Here is a 17,292-nt window from a genome sequence, read left to right as displayed (position 1 = left end):
CCGAGTCAAGGAATGGGGCTGGGGACAGCTGCTGTCACCACAAAAAAGGACCCTGGAGGAATTTGCACCAACATTTTGAAGGTGGATGCTGCTGTAGTACCCAGTGAATAGCCGTGCAGTGGGCAACCACTGGGCAAGCACAGCAGGCTGGTGGCTCAGCACTCGGGCTTTCAGACTCCTATGGAGCCCTTGGGATGCTGGTGGATTGTCTCCCTGTTGCAATAAATACTGATGTATGACAGAGTGTTCCTGAGGGAGGAGAAGGTCTCACTTGAGAAAGGTCCCGGATCCAGCAATTGTGCAGGGAAGAGGACTGACAATCTGATCTGGCAGGGAAATCCCCAGGGTAGTTTGAGCCTGTGGTTAAGACACAGGACCAAAGGCTTGGGGAAAAACCTTGCTTGCACCTGAATAAAGGCCCATACATACGTCCACACACTGTCCACCACGTTGTCATAGATGCAGAGGGCAGGAAGGAGGGAGGGGGGCAGGAAGGAAAACATTCATCTTTTTATTTCAATGGCAAGAAACAACAACATCCAAACAGTCAAAGTTGAAAAGCAATGGGAATACAGGCTCACGCCCGGCCGGGGGCCTGCTAGAGCCGGCACCCTTACAGAGTTACAAAAATACAGTCCTACGACAGCATCTAATCAACACAGAACCAGGTATTGCACAGAACCTCTGCCCTCTGTGGGCAGAGCTATGACCCCCCCACTCCACCTTTGCCTACAAACAAGCCAGGCTTGGAATTGCACAGCAACTCGGCTCACACGGGTGCAAAGGGGCCGAGGGGGACAGTGTGTGTCGGAACTACCTGTACAAAAACTAAGGGAATATATAAAACGAGGGAGAGGGGCGGATGGAGGGGGGCAGGCTGGGGCTGTAAACTCTTCCAGGCCAGGCTGGGTGTCCCGGATGGGACGCAGCAGTTTGTGTCCTCGCCACGGCAGCAGTGCCTCGTCTTTGTGGCGCTAGAGAGCGGCGCTGCCGGGCAATTCCGACGCTGCTGCTATATCCCAGCTCCAAGGCACTGGGATAGTGATGTTATTACCTGCTGATAGCACTGCTGGATCCCTGACAGCTGGCTCTGGGCTCCTCTCTGCACTGCCCTGGCCCCAGCTATGCCTCTCTGCCCCTCCACAACTCCTCTGGTCCTCTAAGGTAACTCCCTGACCCCTGCACCTACAGCCTGAACGAGACTGTGGTTCTCAGGGGTACTGTGAAACATTTTTGGTATTGGCATAATGAAAGATTTGAAAGGTGTCACCTAACACTACTCAGCAGCCACAGCTTGCTGTGAAGACTCACATCCTGGTGGAGCTCAGGGTGATGGTGAGGTCCACACAGAGTCCACAGGGCAGCAATGCCCCAACATCTCCTCAAGGGCCTCCCACAGAACACACCAAGCTGCTACACGACCCCCAGGGCTGTTTGCTCACCTCATGTGCTGCCACCTCCTGATCTCAGGGACTGCTGGTGCTCCAGGTCTGGCATGCTCCTGCAGCTCGCATTGTATGAGCAGGGGAGATGGGCCACAGTGCCCTTAAGCTCTCTGGCAGGTGGCACCCAAAATGTCATCCCACTGCACATGTGAAAACTCTGTGATTCCTACCGCTTTCTTTCTGGGCATCCAAATCCTTCTGCTAAAACATCAAGTTGGCACCCTGCCCAGGAAAGCTGCATTTGGGTGAGCTCCCACAGCATTCCCTGCAAAGCCCTACGTCCAGTTCTGAGGAGGATGGTGGAAGTCACACTTGGAGGCTGCCAGGTCACAGCTGGGGAGGTATGTGGGGAACCCCTGAGAGCAGCACGGCCCCTGGTGCTGCTTCTTCAGCCACGCATCACTCCTCATATTGTGCAGGAGCCGAGGCAGAGAGGGCAGTTGCATTAAAGACAGCTAACTGGAGCATTAAGGAAACATAAGGGCCTCCATGACCAAGGAGGCCAAGCATGTTTCCATCACAGCTACGGCAGAGTCAGAGCTGCAGGACGCAGCAGCCTTCCTCCGTGTGTCCGTCCTATGCCACACTGTGGACTGGCAAAACGCTGAAACCAACTTTAAGCAGAGGCTTAAAACAGCAGAGCCCCAATGCTTGGCCTCAGCTGCCCTGGGGAAAGGTTGGGCGCACGTGCTCAAATGTGCCAGGGACTTTCCTCCGGCCACAGTGCCCTAGTAGGGTAATACTCACAGCAGTTCCCGACCAGCAGGAGTGAAGAGCCATGCTGATCCCATTGGGACTAAGCCTCAGCTCCACAACCCCACACAGGGCATCCTGAAGCCTGCCCAGCACAGCCTGTGCCTCCCGTGGCTGTGTTGAGAAGGACAGGAGGAACTGCATGGAGGGGCCAAAGTGTCCAATGGAGACCACCCATGGGAGAGGGAGTCGAGCAACAATATCTCACAAGGGTCACAGGCAGGAGCCTATGGGACACTGGTATCCCATGTGAAAGGGAGACAGGACTTCACCTCTGCCTGCAGCAACAGGCCCTGTGTGCTGGAGCCCATCCACAGCAGGGAACGTGGTTGAGGAAGAACAAAGCAGGGACACACAAAGAGCCAGGCTTCAAATCCCAATACTCACTGTCCTAATAAATAGAGTTCTAGCCCAGCCTGGGGTAGAGCTCAGCTCTCTCCATGTCTTCCAGGACCAGGCCAAGATTTAGGGAGGGCTGGGACACGCTCACAGTTCTGCCAGTGCCATCCTCTTCTCGTCCTGCCCGAGCTGGCTTGGGCTAAGGCACACTGAGCACTACACAGCTGTCTCTTGGTCCTCCCGCTGGATCATCTGGTAGTGCTGTCGGTTCTCGAGGTAGGCAGCCAAGTCGGGGTCGTTGGCCTTCTCAGCCCTGTGCTTGGGAGTGTCTCCCTGCAAGGAGAGCGCAGCAAGTCAGGGCACTGAGCTGCCCTGCGCACCTCTTGACACCCAAGGGCTCCCTTTCCCCATATTCCCCTTGGGAGAAGGTGGTTCCAACGGGGGCCTGCAGTCCTCAGAGCCAGTCCCCAAGGTGGGTGATGTGCCAAGGGGGCTGATAAGGAAATCACGCTCCAAAGGAGTCCCCCTTTGCCAAGATTGGAAACAGTTCAGTCCCTGAAGGGAGAGCTCCCCTCGTGCAGGCCGGGACAGAACAGTCCGAATCTTTACCAGCCTGTGCGCCACACCAAAGCAGACAAAGGTCAGTCCCCGTGACCTGCTGCTTCTCCAGCACTGCCGAGGCAGGCGGGAGAGGGTGAGGAATGAGGAGTATGCCTGGGGAATGCCCGGGAATACCAACCCCCCTCCCCACTCGCAGCCTCGCTAGCACTCCCTCTCCCAGTGGAGAATCACATTTCAGCAGCTTATTGCAGCCATCTGGACTGTGTCCACTAATGAACTCCCGCACTCCATAAAAAGCAAATCTGTTAACAGCACTCAGCTACGTCTCCTCTCCCCCTTCCCTCCCCCTGCTCTTCGTTCCTCCAAGTTAAGTGCCCAGGCTCCGTGATGCAGAAGGAACCCTTGGCCAAGGCAACCTGGTTCTCTGCCGCTGCCATCGCGAAGCGGCCCCACGGCAAAGCAGGGCCTGCCCAGTGCAGCCAGGTGGCTGTGGCGAGGCACAAGTGCCCCCAGGACACACACCTGTATGTATCTAACTGTAAACAATGGTCAGATATGTGGCATCTCCCCCATAAATGGACACAGGCATGGGCAAAGCCTGGGCCCATCCGCCACAAAGGCGGAGAGATGCCCCAAATGCACAGAGCTCCCCCATGCCAAAAGGTCTGCCATGGGCACAGGGCTGCACCTCGTGGTCTCCCTTCTCTCCCGTGCTCACTCACGCAGCTAGCCCCCGTGTCAGCTCCGTTCACACACCAAGGTATGTGGTCACCCAGAGCCTTCCTCCGTCACACACCACAGCCTGGCCCCGTGCAGACCTGCCCCCATCCCCTCACACACAGGAAGGGGGCACAGAGACTGCTCTGTGCTTCACTGCCCCAGCTCTCCACAGGGGCCCCTGTCGCCGTATCCACTGAATCCAAGAACTTATTTAAGAAGGCGGGTGGGGAGGACGAGGGGGAAGGGATGGAATTGAGTTTCTTTTCTGTCTGCCTGCAGAAGCCCCGATGTGATGCTGCCTGCCCAGATCCGCAGCCTGAAACTAGAGCTCCTGGGGCCCCTCTGCCTGGCCAGGCTGATGCACACTACCTGATAAGACCCAGCCTCCCCTGACACTGGGGGATACAGAACTAGGCTTTTCCAAACTCATGCCCCAGGTGCGCTACAGGTCTGACCCAGGGCTCCTTCCAGTGGAATTTCTAGCAAGGTTAGTTCTTGCCTGTGCAGGCAAACAGTAACCTGGGGCCTCTGCAAGGTCAGTGCCGAACAACAGACAGGTCCCCAGACAGCTACAAAGCCAGACATGCAGTTACACAGGCACGTGCAAGCCCCATTCCCTGGGGGAGCCTGTCATTCCTGAACTAGGCTCCCTTTTGTGCTGGCAGGTTGGGGGCCATTCATCTGCTTCAGGCAGATGCTTCACCAGAGACCTGAGCTCCTGCCACAAAGAACCTCTGTGCTATGGGCACAGAGGGGCCATGCCTCTGGAGCTGCCCTCTCCTCCTGACTCCTGGACGTGCCTTCCTCACCTAGGCATTGCCTTCTCTTCCTCTGGCTGCTGGCTGAGCTGCCACCCAAACTATCTCTGCCCTACGGCTGCGCAAGGCCCTAGTCTTGGCCAGGAACAAGGAGGACTGATCGGCAGCCAGAGATTGTCTGTGCGATATCCCCCCGGCAGCTGGCAAAGGGCTTGCTCATTGTCTGAGACCCCGGAGCTCTACCAGCCCCAGCAAGTTTAGGTCCCCAGTTGGGCTCCTTCCCTGTGGCCCAGACCTATAGACTTAGCCTTCTTAGTTTGCCACCATATCTGCTCCACTACAGCCCATTAGCTAGGATCCTCTGCCAGAGTGACCCGGCCACCTTCCCCTCCACTGCATGTCAACTCTGGGAATCTCATGTACCAAACACAGATTCAGCCTCCTTCCTGCAATTCCTCCTGTGGGAGCTGGCACAATCCTTGACACCAAGGCACATCTCAATTAATTCAGCATGAGACTGAAAGCAGCCTGGCTGCCTGCTAATGCTCTCTGTGGGCCTGGTTCACCCGAAGAGCTCCCAGGCCTCCCATCCCAGCTCCACACAAGGGAGAGTGGAGGGAGCCTTGCAGCTGGGAACGAACTTGTCAGCAAGCCTGTCCTTGCTGTGACCTCAGAGGGTGGAAAGGGGGGAGAGAAAGAGATGAGACATTCCATCCCCTGGCTTCTAATTTAATAAAACAACACACACAGGAGCTAGGAGGAGAGGGATTTAACTCTTTATGCAGCTTGGGATCAGGCTGAGTGGGTAGATGCTACTGGGTGAGCATTTATATTTCACATCAGCTCACCAGGAATCACAAAGGGCTCTTCTCCTAGGGCTGCACACCTTTTCCACACACATAAGGCCATAAGCTGGCAAAGATTCAAGCCAAAGACCCAAGGAAAAGACCTGCTTTCTGTTCTTCTGTAGACCTAGTAGGGTACTACTCCCACCAGCCCCATGGCAGTGCCCATGGAAAGGCCCTTTTCCAGCCCTCCCGCCTTCACCTGCAGGTCTGTCTTCATGAGCGAAGCCCCGGCCTCCACAATGTAGTGGCAGATGGTGCGCTGGCGTAGGGCTGCAGCCTGGTGCAAACTGGTTTCACCACTGAGGAGAAGAAAGCAGAGGACATGTGACATGCTGAGTGAGATGCTGCCTGGGGATGTGCAGCACGCGCAGAGACACCAGCGAGGGACTGCTCGTGGCCTCCTGAAAGAGCTCATAGGGGGCTGCAGCTTGTGCAGCAACATCTGCTCCCAGCCCTGACAGCCTCAGACTGAGAAGGGGGGATGCTGGAAAGGGTTATTCAGTCTGAGAATGGGCAGGAAATGAGGGGTGGTAATTATAGCAAGGGCAAGTGTGTTAAAGAAAAAAAGCCAACAAGTCTGGTCACCTTGCAGAGGATTAACAGGTAATACAAATCACTCAACAACTTACTTCTCTTCTTCGGCAGCATCCAGGATATCTGAAGGGGCTTGAAAGAAAAATACAAGGCAAGACAAGTGAGACTAGGCTGCAGGACAGAAATTTCCACCCACCCATCTATACACAAACTATCCTTCTATAGGGGCTGCTATTTCCATGCTACCTGATGCAGTTTTTTCTCTCAGCCAAAGTATTCAGGTGAGCAACTGCACCCTCATCTCTCAGATGAGATCAAGGAAGAAGAATTGCTTGTGGGCACTATTACAGGGAAATATTGAAATAAAAATAAAGCAGTCTGCACTTCAGTGGGAGCTGCCATGATTTCCAATTGCAGCAGACAGATGCTAGGGAAAGCCTGTGCCATACAGGGAGGATGTAGCAAACCCAGAAGGACGGGGTTCTGTCCTCAAGGGCATCCTCTCTAAGCAGATTGTCAGGCTCTGTTGCCAGCCTCTCTTGCCAAGGGGGCACTTTGCTACCAGCAGGATGGCCCCAGCTCACCGTTCTCGATGATATATTTGACAATATCCTTGCTCCCTGACTTGACAGCATGATGGAGGACGGTCTGGCCTGAGCAATCTCGCACCATCAGGTCTCTTCCAGCCCGGTGCAGCTCCTGGAACTAGAGGATTGCCAGAGTTATGGATGAGTTTCCTTTCTCAGCTCACCTCTAACCCTAAAGCTCCTAGACTCGCATCTCCAGGATCCTCAGCAGGAGGACAGCTGTGTCCAGCTCAGCCACACTGCTGATCCTCCCTCTTGGCCTCAACATCCCCTGGATAGTCAGGGGGTTTCTTGCCAGGAGCCAGTCTGGTCCCTACCCACTGTTCACCGTCAGGGTGCTGCCATAAGGAAGGGTCTCAGCAGGAACAGCTTGAGAAAAACAGCGGAGTCCAAATGGCAGGACTTGCCACAGGCTCGGGATGCATCTGAACCAGCCCTGGGCCCGTGCCCAGAGGCAGCCCCGGCTGCACAGCACATCACACTGTAGGAGCACTTACCTGGCTGAAGTTGCCATTCTTGGCAGCTTCTATCAGAAGGTCATCTGCAAAGAAGGGAGACAGATCAGGGTCAGAAAAGCCAAGCTGTAGTGCTGTTTGTCTACCTGGAGAGTCAAGAGCTGGGGAACTCAAAGCCTTCAGCTGAGCTCCTCTAGGTGCTACCTCCCAGCTCTCAGGACAAATGGGAGGCAGGCTGGCTTTACATAGCTGCTCCACCTTCAGCTACGTGAAGGACAAGTGGTGAGGACGGAATGACGGAAGGACGGACGGACGGACGGAAGGAAGGAAGGAAGGAGACACCCATGTGGGGTTGCAGCCAGGCCTCAGCCCTGGTGAAGCAGGTGCATGTGAGAGGAGTTCCCCTGCCTGAGGAAGGATGACTGATGATGGAAGTGAAGAGCAGATTTGCAGGAAGTCAGTCAGCAGCCAAGAGGGCTCTCACCAGCAACTCATACTTCTGGGATCTACTCCGCCTCCAGGAAACTCTCTACATTTGCTTAGAGGCCCCTGACGTTGCGCTCTCACCTCCCAAGCACCTGCTGGTGCCTAGCAGTGACACCCTTCTCTGTCTCCAAACCAGCCAACAGCACATAGCTCTGTAGGTGGGGGATTAACCCCACTCTGCCATGTCATTTCCTGCCCTCCCCACAGAGCACTGAAAAGCAAGGAAAGTGCTTTGATGGACTGGTCTGCAAATCACAATCAAGTCTCTCCTTGCCCACCTCCAAGGTCACCCTGTCCCACCTACACACCAGCAGCAGGGCCTGCAAACTCCACTCCATTCCTTTGACACATCTCAGAGACAGGACAGGCCAAAAAAAAAAAAAAAAAGAAAGAAAAAAAAAAAAGGTGGTGTGGACACAAAATAACTTGACACCAGAGGATGCACAACAGCCTCCTAGAGCTGCTATATGCCTGCAGTAAGGACAGAAGAACTCACCTTTAGGAGGCAGGCAGAGCCCAGCTTCAGCACTGGAAGAGAAAAAGAGGCATAACTAACCTTGTCAGCACATCCCCCAGAAGGGCATGCACTGGGGAGAGGAATGGCTCTGATCTGTAGCCCTCTTCCAGCAGGCTAAAAGGCACGCGAAGGACCTAGCCACCCTTCGGCCACACCATCTACTTTTTCCCTGATCTGGGATCTTTCTCATCCTCACTTCCATTTCTACTTCTATTCTGAGCTCCAGTGCTCACTCATATTCAAGGCTGCCATGATTTGGGCCTACAGAGGCCCATGCCCTCTGCCCCATAGATCAAGCCCTGGAGCTTGACCCCTTACCTGAATCACCTGGTGATACTCCACTGCTTTCAACAGAGCTGGCAGGGAGCTGAGCAGACAAGAAGGCATCTGATCCCTGGTCTAACTCATCATTGGAATTATGCTTGCTTCCTGGGGAGCCCTCTGTAACCTTTCCTGAGAACTGCAGCTGTGAAACCAAGCCCAGCTCTCCCACTCCAGCCTTCCCCATCCCTCTTGAGGTCCAGCACTCTTATCTCCCACTTCAGTCCACAACGCACAGTCTCACCTGGGGGCAGGAGAGGATGGTGGAGAAGAGGAAGAGGAGGGGAATGCAAAATGGTGCCCACTGGGAGCAGAAGATGAGTCAACGAGGTCAGGCATGGCGGGAGAGGTGCCTGCATTCTGGGTGACCACCAGCTTCGGGTCCAGCACATAGAGCTCATCCTGAGAGATCTCTGTCACATAGTTGAGGTGCTCCTGGAAGGCACAAATCAGCTTCTTCAAGAGCAAGATCTACTTCTGTATAGCTCCATTTCCCATCCCTTCATATTCTGTGCTTTGTAGCCAGCCCACTAACTCTTCAAAGAGATGGTGGCTCAGAGAGTCACGGGCCCTATGCCTGGGGAGACCCCATCAACAGCACTAATACTGATGTGTAGCTGAGAGGCAGAAGCATGCTGTGGAGTCCCATGGAGCCACAGATGGCAAAAGGAAGGGAGCTGAATCTCCCCTCATCCATCCCCAGGAAACCTGTAATGACCAGTGTCTGCCAGCTTCCAAGGTCATGGTCATACACTCTTCCTCAGTCTTCACACCCAGGCTGGAACAAATGCTACCTCTGCTCCTCATGAGAGCTTGGGCCCCTCACCATATTCCTGCCAATGCCCAAAGCTCACCCCAATGATGCTTGGAAAATAATCACCACTTGGCCAGGATAAAAGGAGACCTCTCCTGCATCCTTGCCTCCCACACTAGGTAGGACTCTGCAGGCAGTTTCCAACCCAAGTCCCTGTGCTCCCACCTGCTCTCCCTCCTATTTCAAAGGGGCCTGGGAGGGGCTTGGGCAGGTCCTGGACTAGGCAGCACTAGTGACCCCAGGGACTGCCCCATCTCCATGGGGCAGGGTTGCAGCAAGGCAATGCAGGCCCTCTGCCCCAGTGCCAAGGGGAGCACTGGGAGGCACGGCAGTGTGGGACGCGAGTCCTGTGCATCCCTGTGGCAGAGCCAACACGTCAAGTCTGACCTGTCAGGACATGCAGAAGAAGTTGGGAGGAGGGGGGGACACCACAGTTGGAGGATGAGGCCACACTCACCTGTGCACGATCTATCCTATAAAAGCGATCAGCTGTGGTTGCTGTAAAAGAGACAGAGAGAGAGAGAGAGGGAGGGTGATTTAGGGGTAGGACAAGGCAGATGGCTACTTTCTGGGTAGTAGTCACTACCCAGTTAGTAGTAACTAGCAGTTACTAGGCCATTTCTTGTCCTGCACAAAGGGCACAGAAAAGCAAAGAGCAACATCCCAGCAGAGTGGGTCTGCTGGGACCCTGCTATTCTCTGCCTGAGGGGAAACACCTTGTGACTACAACCCTATCCCTTTGCAGCAAGTCTTTGCTTACCATCCTCTGGGGGCCTTTCTGGGGACTTTCAGGTGTTTTGGTGTTGCAGCTGTAACACAACACTACATAGAGTAGACCAAGCTCAGGGTTGCACACTGCACATCTCAGAATTTGCTCAGACTGGGTAAGTACTCTGTTTCAACGTGATGCCCGTTATTACAGTGCACAGAGAAACCGGAGCACTAAGTGAGGCTGAACGAACAGCAAGCACAGCCTCTCCACACTCTGGCTTTTCTAAGTAACATCCCACAGACCTCCAAAAGGCCTCGTCAGAACTTATGACTGCTGGTCACACCCAAACACACAACATCCAGTAGAGCCAAGTTCCTATTCCCTAGGATGGCAGGAGAGCTTCAAATTAGTGTCCAGTCTGCTGTTCACAGCCCACTGCCCAGGCACACTTCTCCCCTTATCCCTCTTCCTAAAATGAGAGATCTCCATGACAGGAGAGGAATTCCTCCAACAACACTGAACCAAGTGGCTGTGCTGTCACCAGGCCCACCCAGCTAACACTCCTAAGGCAGCAAGGAGGATCAGGGGACTTATGAGCACTACCCGAGCCGGGCAGGACAAGAAAAGGCAGAGTAGCAAGGTATAAATAGGCCCACAGGCACAGCGGCATTTTTTTCTTATGCCCCTTTGCTGCTGTGCCTACCCCAGACAGGTTCGGGTGGGATCCCTGAGCGTCTGGGGAATTCTCTCCACAAACAGAATGGGAATGGGGATGACTGTGACACAAGCCAGAGCAGATTAGAGAAGTGAAAGATTGCCATTCATCCTGCCCCAGCTGGAGATTTATGGCCATGGATCTGCAGATGAAAGCCTATAATTCAGCCACTTTAATGAGTCCATGCTGTCTTGAATGAGGCTCTGGCTTCTTTCCTGATACGTTTTCCTGAGCTCAGAACCTGTTGCTGGGAGACTGGTATGAGGAAGGAAAACAGTCCTGGTAGTGCCACCTGGGAGCAGTAATCCCATGTAACGTAATCCATATGCATGGACGAAGGCCCAAAGCAGAAGCCGCACCTTTTCTGCCTGGCCCAAGGCTTGCTGGGCCTACCACGGACCCACCAGGGTCTCAACACATACCTGAGACCTGGGGTCTCAGCAGAAACACAGCATCTCTGTTGAGGTGAGGGAAAAGGCCAGTTTTCCCTGCTGACCTTCTACAATCCCTGAATCATAAGCCTTGTGCTCCAAAAGGCCTTAAGCGGGACAGCTATCAGCAGCAAAGATGGGCCAGCTCAGCATGGTGCCCCCTGCCTCCCCTCTTGGCTGCTCCTGCATATTTAGGGACTCGCTCCAGCATTGCTAAGACAGCACAGAAGCCTTCTCTCCCCTAAGCTGTGAGGGAAGCCCAAGGAGTCAAGAGAAGCCGGCGGGGAAAAAATATATATATATACCTCCGGCCATCACCTAAAATAATGCTTAGTAAGTGAAGCAGTGCTAACCTGGAGGTTTGGGGAACAAAGTGATGGCCGTAGTCACTGTTCTCGTCTGGCTACCAGCTACAGAGAGTAAGAGGTCTGCACCCTCCTGGTGAGGGCAGGCAAAGAAAGAGCAGAAAGCTGTTTTCAGGAGGCGGGGAGAAGCAGAGTGCCTGTTCCAGGCAGGCAGAGTCCAGCTGGGGACCGGCCTCCCCATTGCACCGGGCCTCCCCATTGCACCCACCATGGGAGCTTTTGTTACAGCCTTGTTATATATCAGAACATGAGGGCCCCCTGCCTGTATGACACAGGACAGCAGCCAGGGCACTCGAAGGAGCCTGACAGGCTGCAAGGCTGCAGCTGTGTGTTCTCTACTGGAGGCAGGTGACCAGCAGGTACCGCTCGAGGGCCTTAAGCAGGAGCACAGCTAGTGCCTGGGTCATTGAACCAGCCAGCTTGGCTGCAGAGATCCCAAACATCCCTGAGTCCTAAATCTCAAACAGTTCTCACCGGCTTTTCACTGTGGGTCTGTCTCCTGGCCCCCGAATTTGCACAGTCAGCACTCAAGAGGGAAATGATACTCACAGTCCAGGAAGCACCACTTGGGAGACAGCTTTTGGGATGACAGAGTTTTTGGTTTGGCTCCATCCCCTTCCTGCACAGAAAGGATAATCAAGTTATGTCTCCTGGCTTCTCTGCCTCTCCCCAAGCTGTCCCTCCTGCTCTGGGAGGTCCCTGCAGACTCCAAGGGCCGCAGGTGCTTGAAGAGAAAGAGGAACTTTGAATACAGGCACAACATATGGTAACAAGGAGCAGCACAGGACACTTCTGAGCTGACATGCACCAACTCACTGGAGAGGTGCCACAAGATGAGCCCACAATACCAGCATGGTGCACATGACAGATGGCCCTGGTGGAGGGAGACAGGCCATACACACCTGAAAGAGCAGGCATCGTAAAGCAGAGGGCTGTGGAGAGAAATCCTGCAGAAAGGCAAGGAAGGTGTTGTGCCGTTACAGGTTTGGCTGGGTCATCCCTTCCCTCTTCTGTCACATAGGGGCTTCCTCTGTCCCCTTACAGAAGATAGGGCAGGTAGTTCCCTCACTTTACATGGTGCCAGGTTGAGATCCCAGCCTTGCTTTGCTCTGGAGCCAGAGCACTGTGTTTGCTCAAGGACAGAGGAGTGAAATGAGAGGTAATCAAGTCACGCCAGTCTCAAAATGCAGCTTTAGAGGCATCTACCAGGCTGATGCCACAAATACACACACAAAAAAATACTACCCTCTCAGTCCAAGAGCCTTCTAGCCTCATGTCTGGCTTGGTCTCCCCACCAGCGCCCTGGGCATACGTAGGACAGGATATGGGACAGCAGAGCAGACAGAGCAAGAAGCTGGTGCCAGTAAGCTGGCCAGGCAGCAGCTCCATAACTCAGCTCTGCAGGAGGCTGCACATGTGTGGAATGGGATTTCCTCAGCCTCCAGAGGCAGTCAGTTGTGGACTGGGCATGATCCCTAAACCTTCTGAGACAGAATGGATTGTGCAGCAGGACTCACTGTGGGCTCAAAAGGTGCTGCTCACCAGGGCTAGTGTCACACAGCCCATGTCTAGGTCAAGGACATGCACTACACTAGTACACGGGTAGGAGCACGAAAGTTCATTTGCAGTTCAAAAGTTCACCTGCAAATGCAGAGAGTTAGAGGGGGGAACAATTTAACTGAGCTCCCAGAAAGAGGCAGAGCAGTGCCAGGAAACACAAAGCCCACAGAAGGCTGAAGGATGCACAACGTAGCAAACAGAGAGAGGAAACAGCTCCCGGAATATGTGGGATGGGACAGGCCCTTGTGAAATAGGTACTGGCTGTCAGAGGGAGATCAACAGGCCATTCAGTTCAAGATCCTACCTCTACCATGGGTTGAAGGAAAATGGGGAGTGCTATCAGAAGCAGGAATATGTATGGATGTGTGAAGGTCATTGTGAGGCCTAGAAATCCCTTCCCTGAGCCTCTTCATCCCTGTCATCCAATTGTGGCAGCTTCCTATATGGCAGCTCACCTCCTGCAGCCTCTCAATTTGGGTCCGGCACAACTCCAGGTCACTGTCTCCTGGAACCACAATGATTCCCAGTGGCACAGCTGTAGGACAGGACAAAGACAACTGAGTGAGCAGCCCATGCCTTAGTTCCAACACCTCTTACAGCACAGCTGAGGGCTGGACTTGGCAACAGTGGCTCCCACAGCTACTCAGCTGGTCACTCACAGGCTTCCTTGAGCTTTTCCTTATCGTAGTGCAGTGCCTCATAGTCACGCATGCTGATTCGGCTGACGCGGATGCGCAACCGCTCCGGCACCGGCTGCTGGCTGAACATAGAGGGAAAAGGAAAAAGGAAGATACCAGAAAGTGACAGGCAATTTTCTTCCTACTACCCTCCTTGTACAAAGGAAGGATGAAGGCAAGAGCACAGAGTGATATGAGGAGCTGCCATCAGCAGCTTCATCAACCTTACAGTTTGGCCACATTTCTGTAGCCTAATCCCTTCCCACTTGCTCCATGGGAGGATCAAAATGCCTCTGGGAGGGACAGATCAGTCCTGTCCCTTCCCTCTCTATCCCTTTTGCTTTAGAAAGGAGGTGATAGGTTGGTCTGAGGAACCTACTCATTGAGCAGAGGCATAGAGTTGCGCCGCTTGGTCTTCTGCACCATGTTGGCCTGGTTGCGCAGCGAAATGTGGATGCAGGAGGCTGCCAGCTTGCAGGGTTCCCCATCCACCTGCATGGGGATGGCCTTGGATGTGGTGAGAACCACCTGTCGGCACTGGCACAGGCGCTCCCCATGGCCACCCACCTGCAAGGCAGCCTGTAAAAACAACCAGAGTGAGAAAAGAGAAAATACTGAGGAGTGGCTGGGGAGAACATCCAGGGTCAGACAGATGTCACAAATCAGCTGAGTCCTGGAGTTTCAAACCTCTTCTCAGTGAGAAGGACCCACAGAGACCAAAGCACAACAGCATCTTGTCTAAAATCTTAGAAAACAGATATTGTCAGACCTGCCAGCCCCGTAACTCCTCAACAGAAGGGGACCAGAGGCACTGGATGACTCTTGGCCAATGGGAACAGTCGTTCCCTAGTTGCTCACGACTTCCATCATGCACACTCACCAGGGATGTCATGGTGAAGCCAATAACTTCAATACAGCCATCATCATGGCGCTGTGGCTCAAAGTCATGGTGCTCCCCAGGGTTGCCCCAGGGCATGGTGCCTGCACAGTACCTGTGGAGGAACAGTGGGTGATGCACAGTTAGTCCCCATCTCCAATTCTATGGAGATCTCACAGATGGGGCTGAGGAATCTGGCACAAAACCACGGGTCCTGTGGCTGCTCACCTGGGAATGTTGAGGAAGACCAGGCATTGGGGCTTTAAGTCCTGGATCTTGGAGGTCAGGTCTGTCCCATCACACTGAAGACAACAAAGGTATATTCAGGCCACTGTACTGGAGGAGTCTGGCTCACACTACCCACTAGGAAGGAAATGGACTCCCCTTCTCCTCCTCCAACAGAAGGTATCCATTCTTGAACACAAGGGAAGCCAATGCCCCAAGGAACCCATCCTCACTCCTTGCCCAAGATATTCAGCACAGTGAGAAATACAACTCCTTTCCTGGTCCACAATCCACCCCCCTCCCTGGCCCTGAGCACTGTTCCATACTCACAACCAACTTGACATGTTTCGCTAAATCTTTGGAGCTCCCCGTGAGGAAGTCAGAGAAAGCTGTCTGCCAAAGAAATAAACATAATTTGCATTTAGAATTCGCCAGACAGTCAGGAAAACTGTCACACAGGCCTTTAGACCTCAGTACAAAGGGCAAATCACCTTGCTGTCCAATGACAGCTCCCCCCCTCTTAGAACAATCTGACCAATTCCCCTGCATAGCCCAGTAGTTCCTCACCCACCTACTCCTGACTTTACGGAAGAGCTGACAAGGTGGGACTTCTCCAGTAAGAGCCTGGAGTCACAAGAGACAAGTTCAATATCAAGCTATGTGGAAATACGATAAAACAGGACTGAAAGGACTTCATTTAGAGATACCAAGAGAGTATCAAGAGAGATTGCATGGCCTATGTTACACAGATCCTAGAGTCTGTCTCCTCTGTGTTTAACTGTACAGAGAGGAGAGGAGATGCAGACAGGAGAGATGTGATGCAGTGCAGGCAGCACAGTCTAGTCGACCACCTGGGTAGAAAGGTGCACCAGGACATATGCGTACGTGGACACCAAGACTCAAAGCTCTAGAAGTGAGATGCAGGAGGGTGACAAAATTAGTCAGGGAGCTGTAATTGGCCTGAAGGATAAAATAAAAGACTTAAGTAATTTGGGGGCTTTTGGGGGTATACAAAGGCTTCCTTTTTCACAGCAGGAGGGTCATTCTGCCTCCCCTCAGCTCTAGGGAGGTCCTGCTTGGATGACTGTCCTTGAGAACAAGAACAATAGTGGAAGGAGATGAAGAGAGGGACTGTACTGCAGGTCAGAGAGTAAGCTGTACCACCAGCAGCATTCACTGTCAAAAAAGCAGCTGCAGGTGCCAGTGCTGTAGCCTTATTGCAGCATCTCACCAGCTTCAGCAAGACAGCTCAGCTTGGGCGCACATAAAAGCACATTTAAGTCAGAGAAATGACTTAAGGGTGTGGACAGGATGGAGTGGAGCCACACATTTTGTTTAAGTTAAGGCTATTATGAATGCATGCCCAGCTCCTCAGCACTGAAATACTCTTCAGGTACTCACCCCAGCATAGAACATTTTATTCCGAAACCGGCTGTTGAATTTCTCTGGATTTGCCTCTAGAGAAAGGAGAAAAAAAATCCAGGTCATTTGCCTGCATGTGGAAATATTTCACTTTCCTGCTCTCCCTTGAACTCCACACTGCAGCCAGTGTCAGCCTGAACACAGGTCACAGCTCTCTTCCCTTGCAGAAACCCATCTCCCTGCTCTAAAGTCTCCACTCACTCCTCAGATTTTCTGGTCAGTGCTTCTTGTCTGTATTCCAACAGCTAAAGAGAAGTTTACCTGCCCACCTCTGTGTCATCCCATCATATTTTGTCTTGGCTCTGCCAAACCCACCACATACCTCTAGATTCGTGAAACTCCAGCGTCACCCGCGCATCAAAGCCAAGGCTGAAGTAGTTGTTAAAAACATCCAAAGGAAGCTGAAACGGAAAGAAGGGGTCAGACAGCTGCTTGCAGGATGAGGTTGCCACTGTGCAGCCATGGCAAAGCATAGGTCATGCTACACAAGAACCAAGTACTGCACTGATGTGGTTTAGGGAGAGAGGGGTGCCTTCTTCCCAGGGAAGGCAGTCTGAAATGACAGACTGGCCTTTTTCTGTCACTCTTAGTTCAGGGGTCTTGTGGCAGCCGTACAAGTCCCCAGGGAGAACATGGCAGTACCCAGCCATAGGGATCACACAGGATATGGGAGTGCAGTATCCCATTTAACCCCTGCTTGGCAAAGGTGCAGGCATCGGACAACTGGCCAGTATGTCCAGGTGAAGATCACTCTAAGGGGACATACTCTGCTCCCTGAGATAATTTCAGTAATTCATAGAATCAACCATCCGCTAAAGAAAAACCATGAGGGGAAACGGGGCTTGTAACTTCTGAAAGTTGTCATTAAAAAACCTTTAGGGATATTCAGGTCTGATCATTACATGCCTTACGACATGACAGCAAAGTGAATGAGAAGCGTGAGGAGAGATTGCAACTGGAGCAGTGAGAGCACAAAGGCAACACACTGCTGTACCTAAACCTAACCATAGCCGGAAACAGGGGGTGCATAGGCCTAATGCTAGCTAAATGCCAAATATGGTCCAAGGAACAGTCCACATAGCGTCCCATATTTCCTTTTGCAAGTGGATTCTAGTGCAACACCCCATGGGACTCTAGCCTTTCTCTGTGGCTTAACCCTAACCCTAGCCC

At 53.2% G+C, this 17,292-nt stretch overlaps 1 protein-coding gene across 1 annotated transcript; it reads right to left on the bottom strand.

The window, feature by feature from the left end:
- Window positions 1–534: 534 nt before the first annotated feature.
- LOC112943805 (diacylglycerol kinase zeta-like) lies at window positions 535–16,523 on the bottom strand (the record flags this gene model as incomplete). The annotated part of the gene is made up of 18 exons (XM_026035066.1): window positions 535–2,870; window positions 5,624–5,723; window positions 6,054–6,090; window positions 6,543–6,663; window positions 7,043–7,086; window positions 7,983–8,014; window positions 8,569–8,759; window positions 9,596–9,636; window positions 11,911–11,980; window positions 12,264–12,308; window positions 13,377–13,456; window positions 13,581–13,681; window positions 13,978–14,177; window positions 14,479–14,590; window positions 14,704–14,777; window positions 15,031–15,093; window positions 16,102–16,157; window positions 16,445–16,523. Coding segments are annotated over 18 exons (1,563 nt in total), but the record flags the coding sequence as incomplete, so codon positions are not given.
- Between the last annotated feature and the right edge of the window lie 769 nt (window positions 16,524–17,292).

This window comes from Nothoprocta perdicaria, unplaced genomic scaffold (assembly GCF_003342845.1).
Source record: "Nothoprocta perdicaria isolate Ctin4 unplaced genomic scaffold, notPer1 scaffold_156, whole genome shotgun sequence".
In the NCBI taxonomy this organism is placed as follows: domain Eukaryota; kingdom Metazoa; phylum Chordata; class Aves; order Tinamiformes; family Tinamidae; genus Nothoprocta; species Nothoprocta perdicaria.
This window is presented reverse-complemented; position numbering and strand designations above follow the sequence as displayed.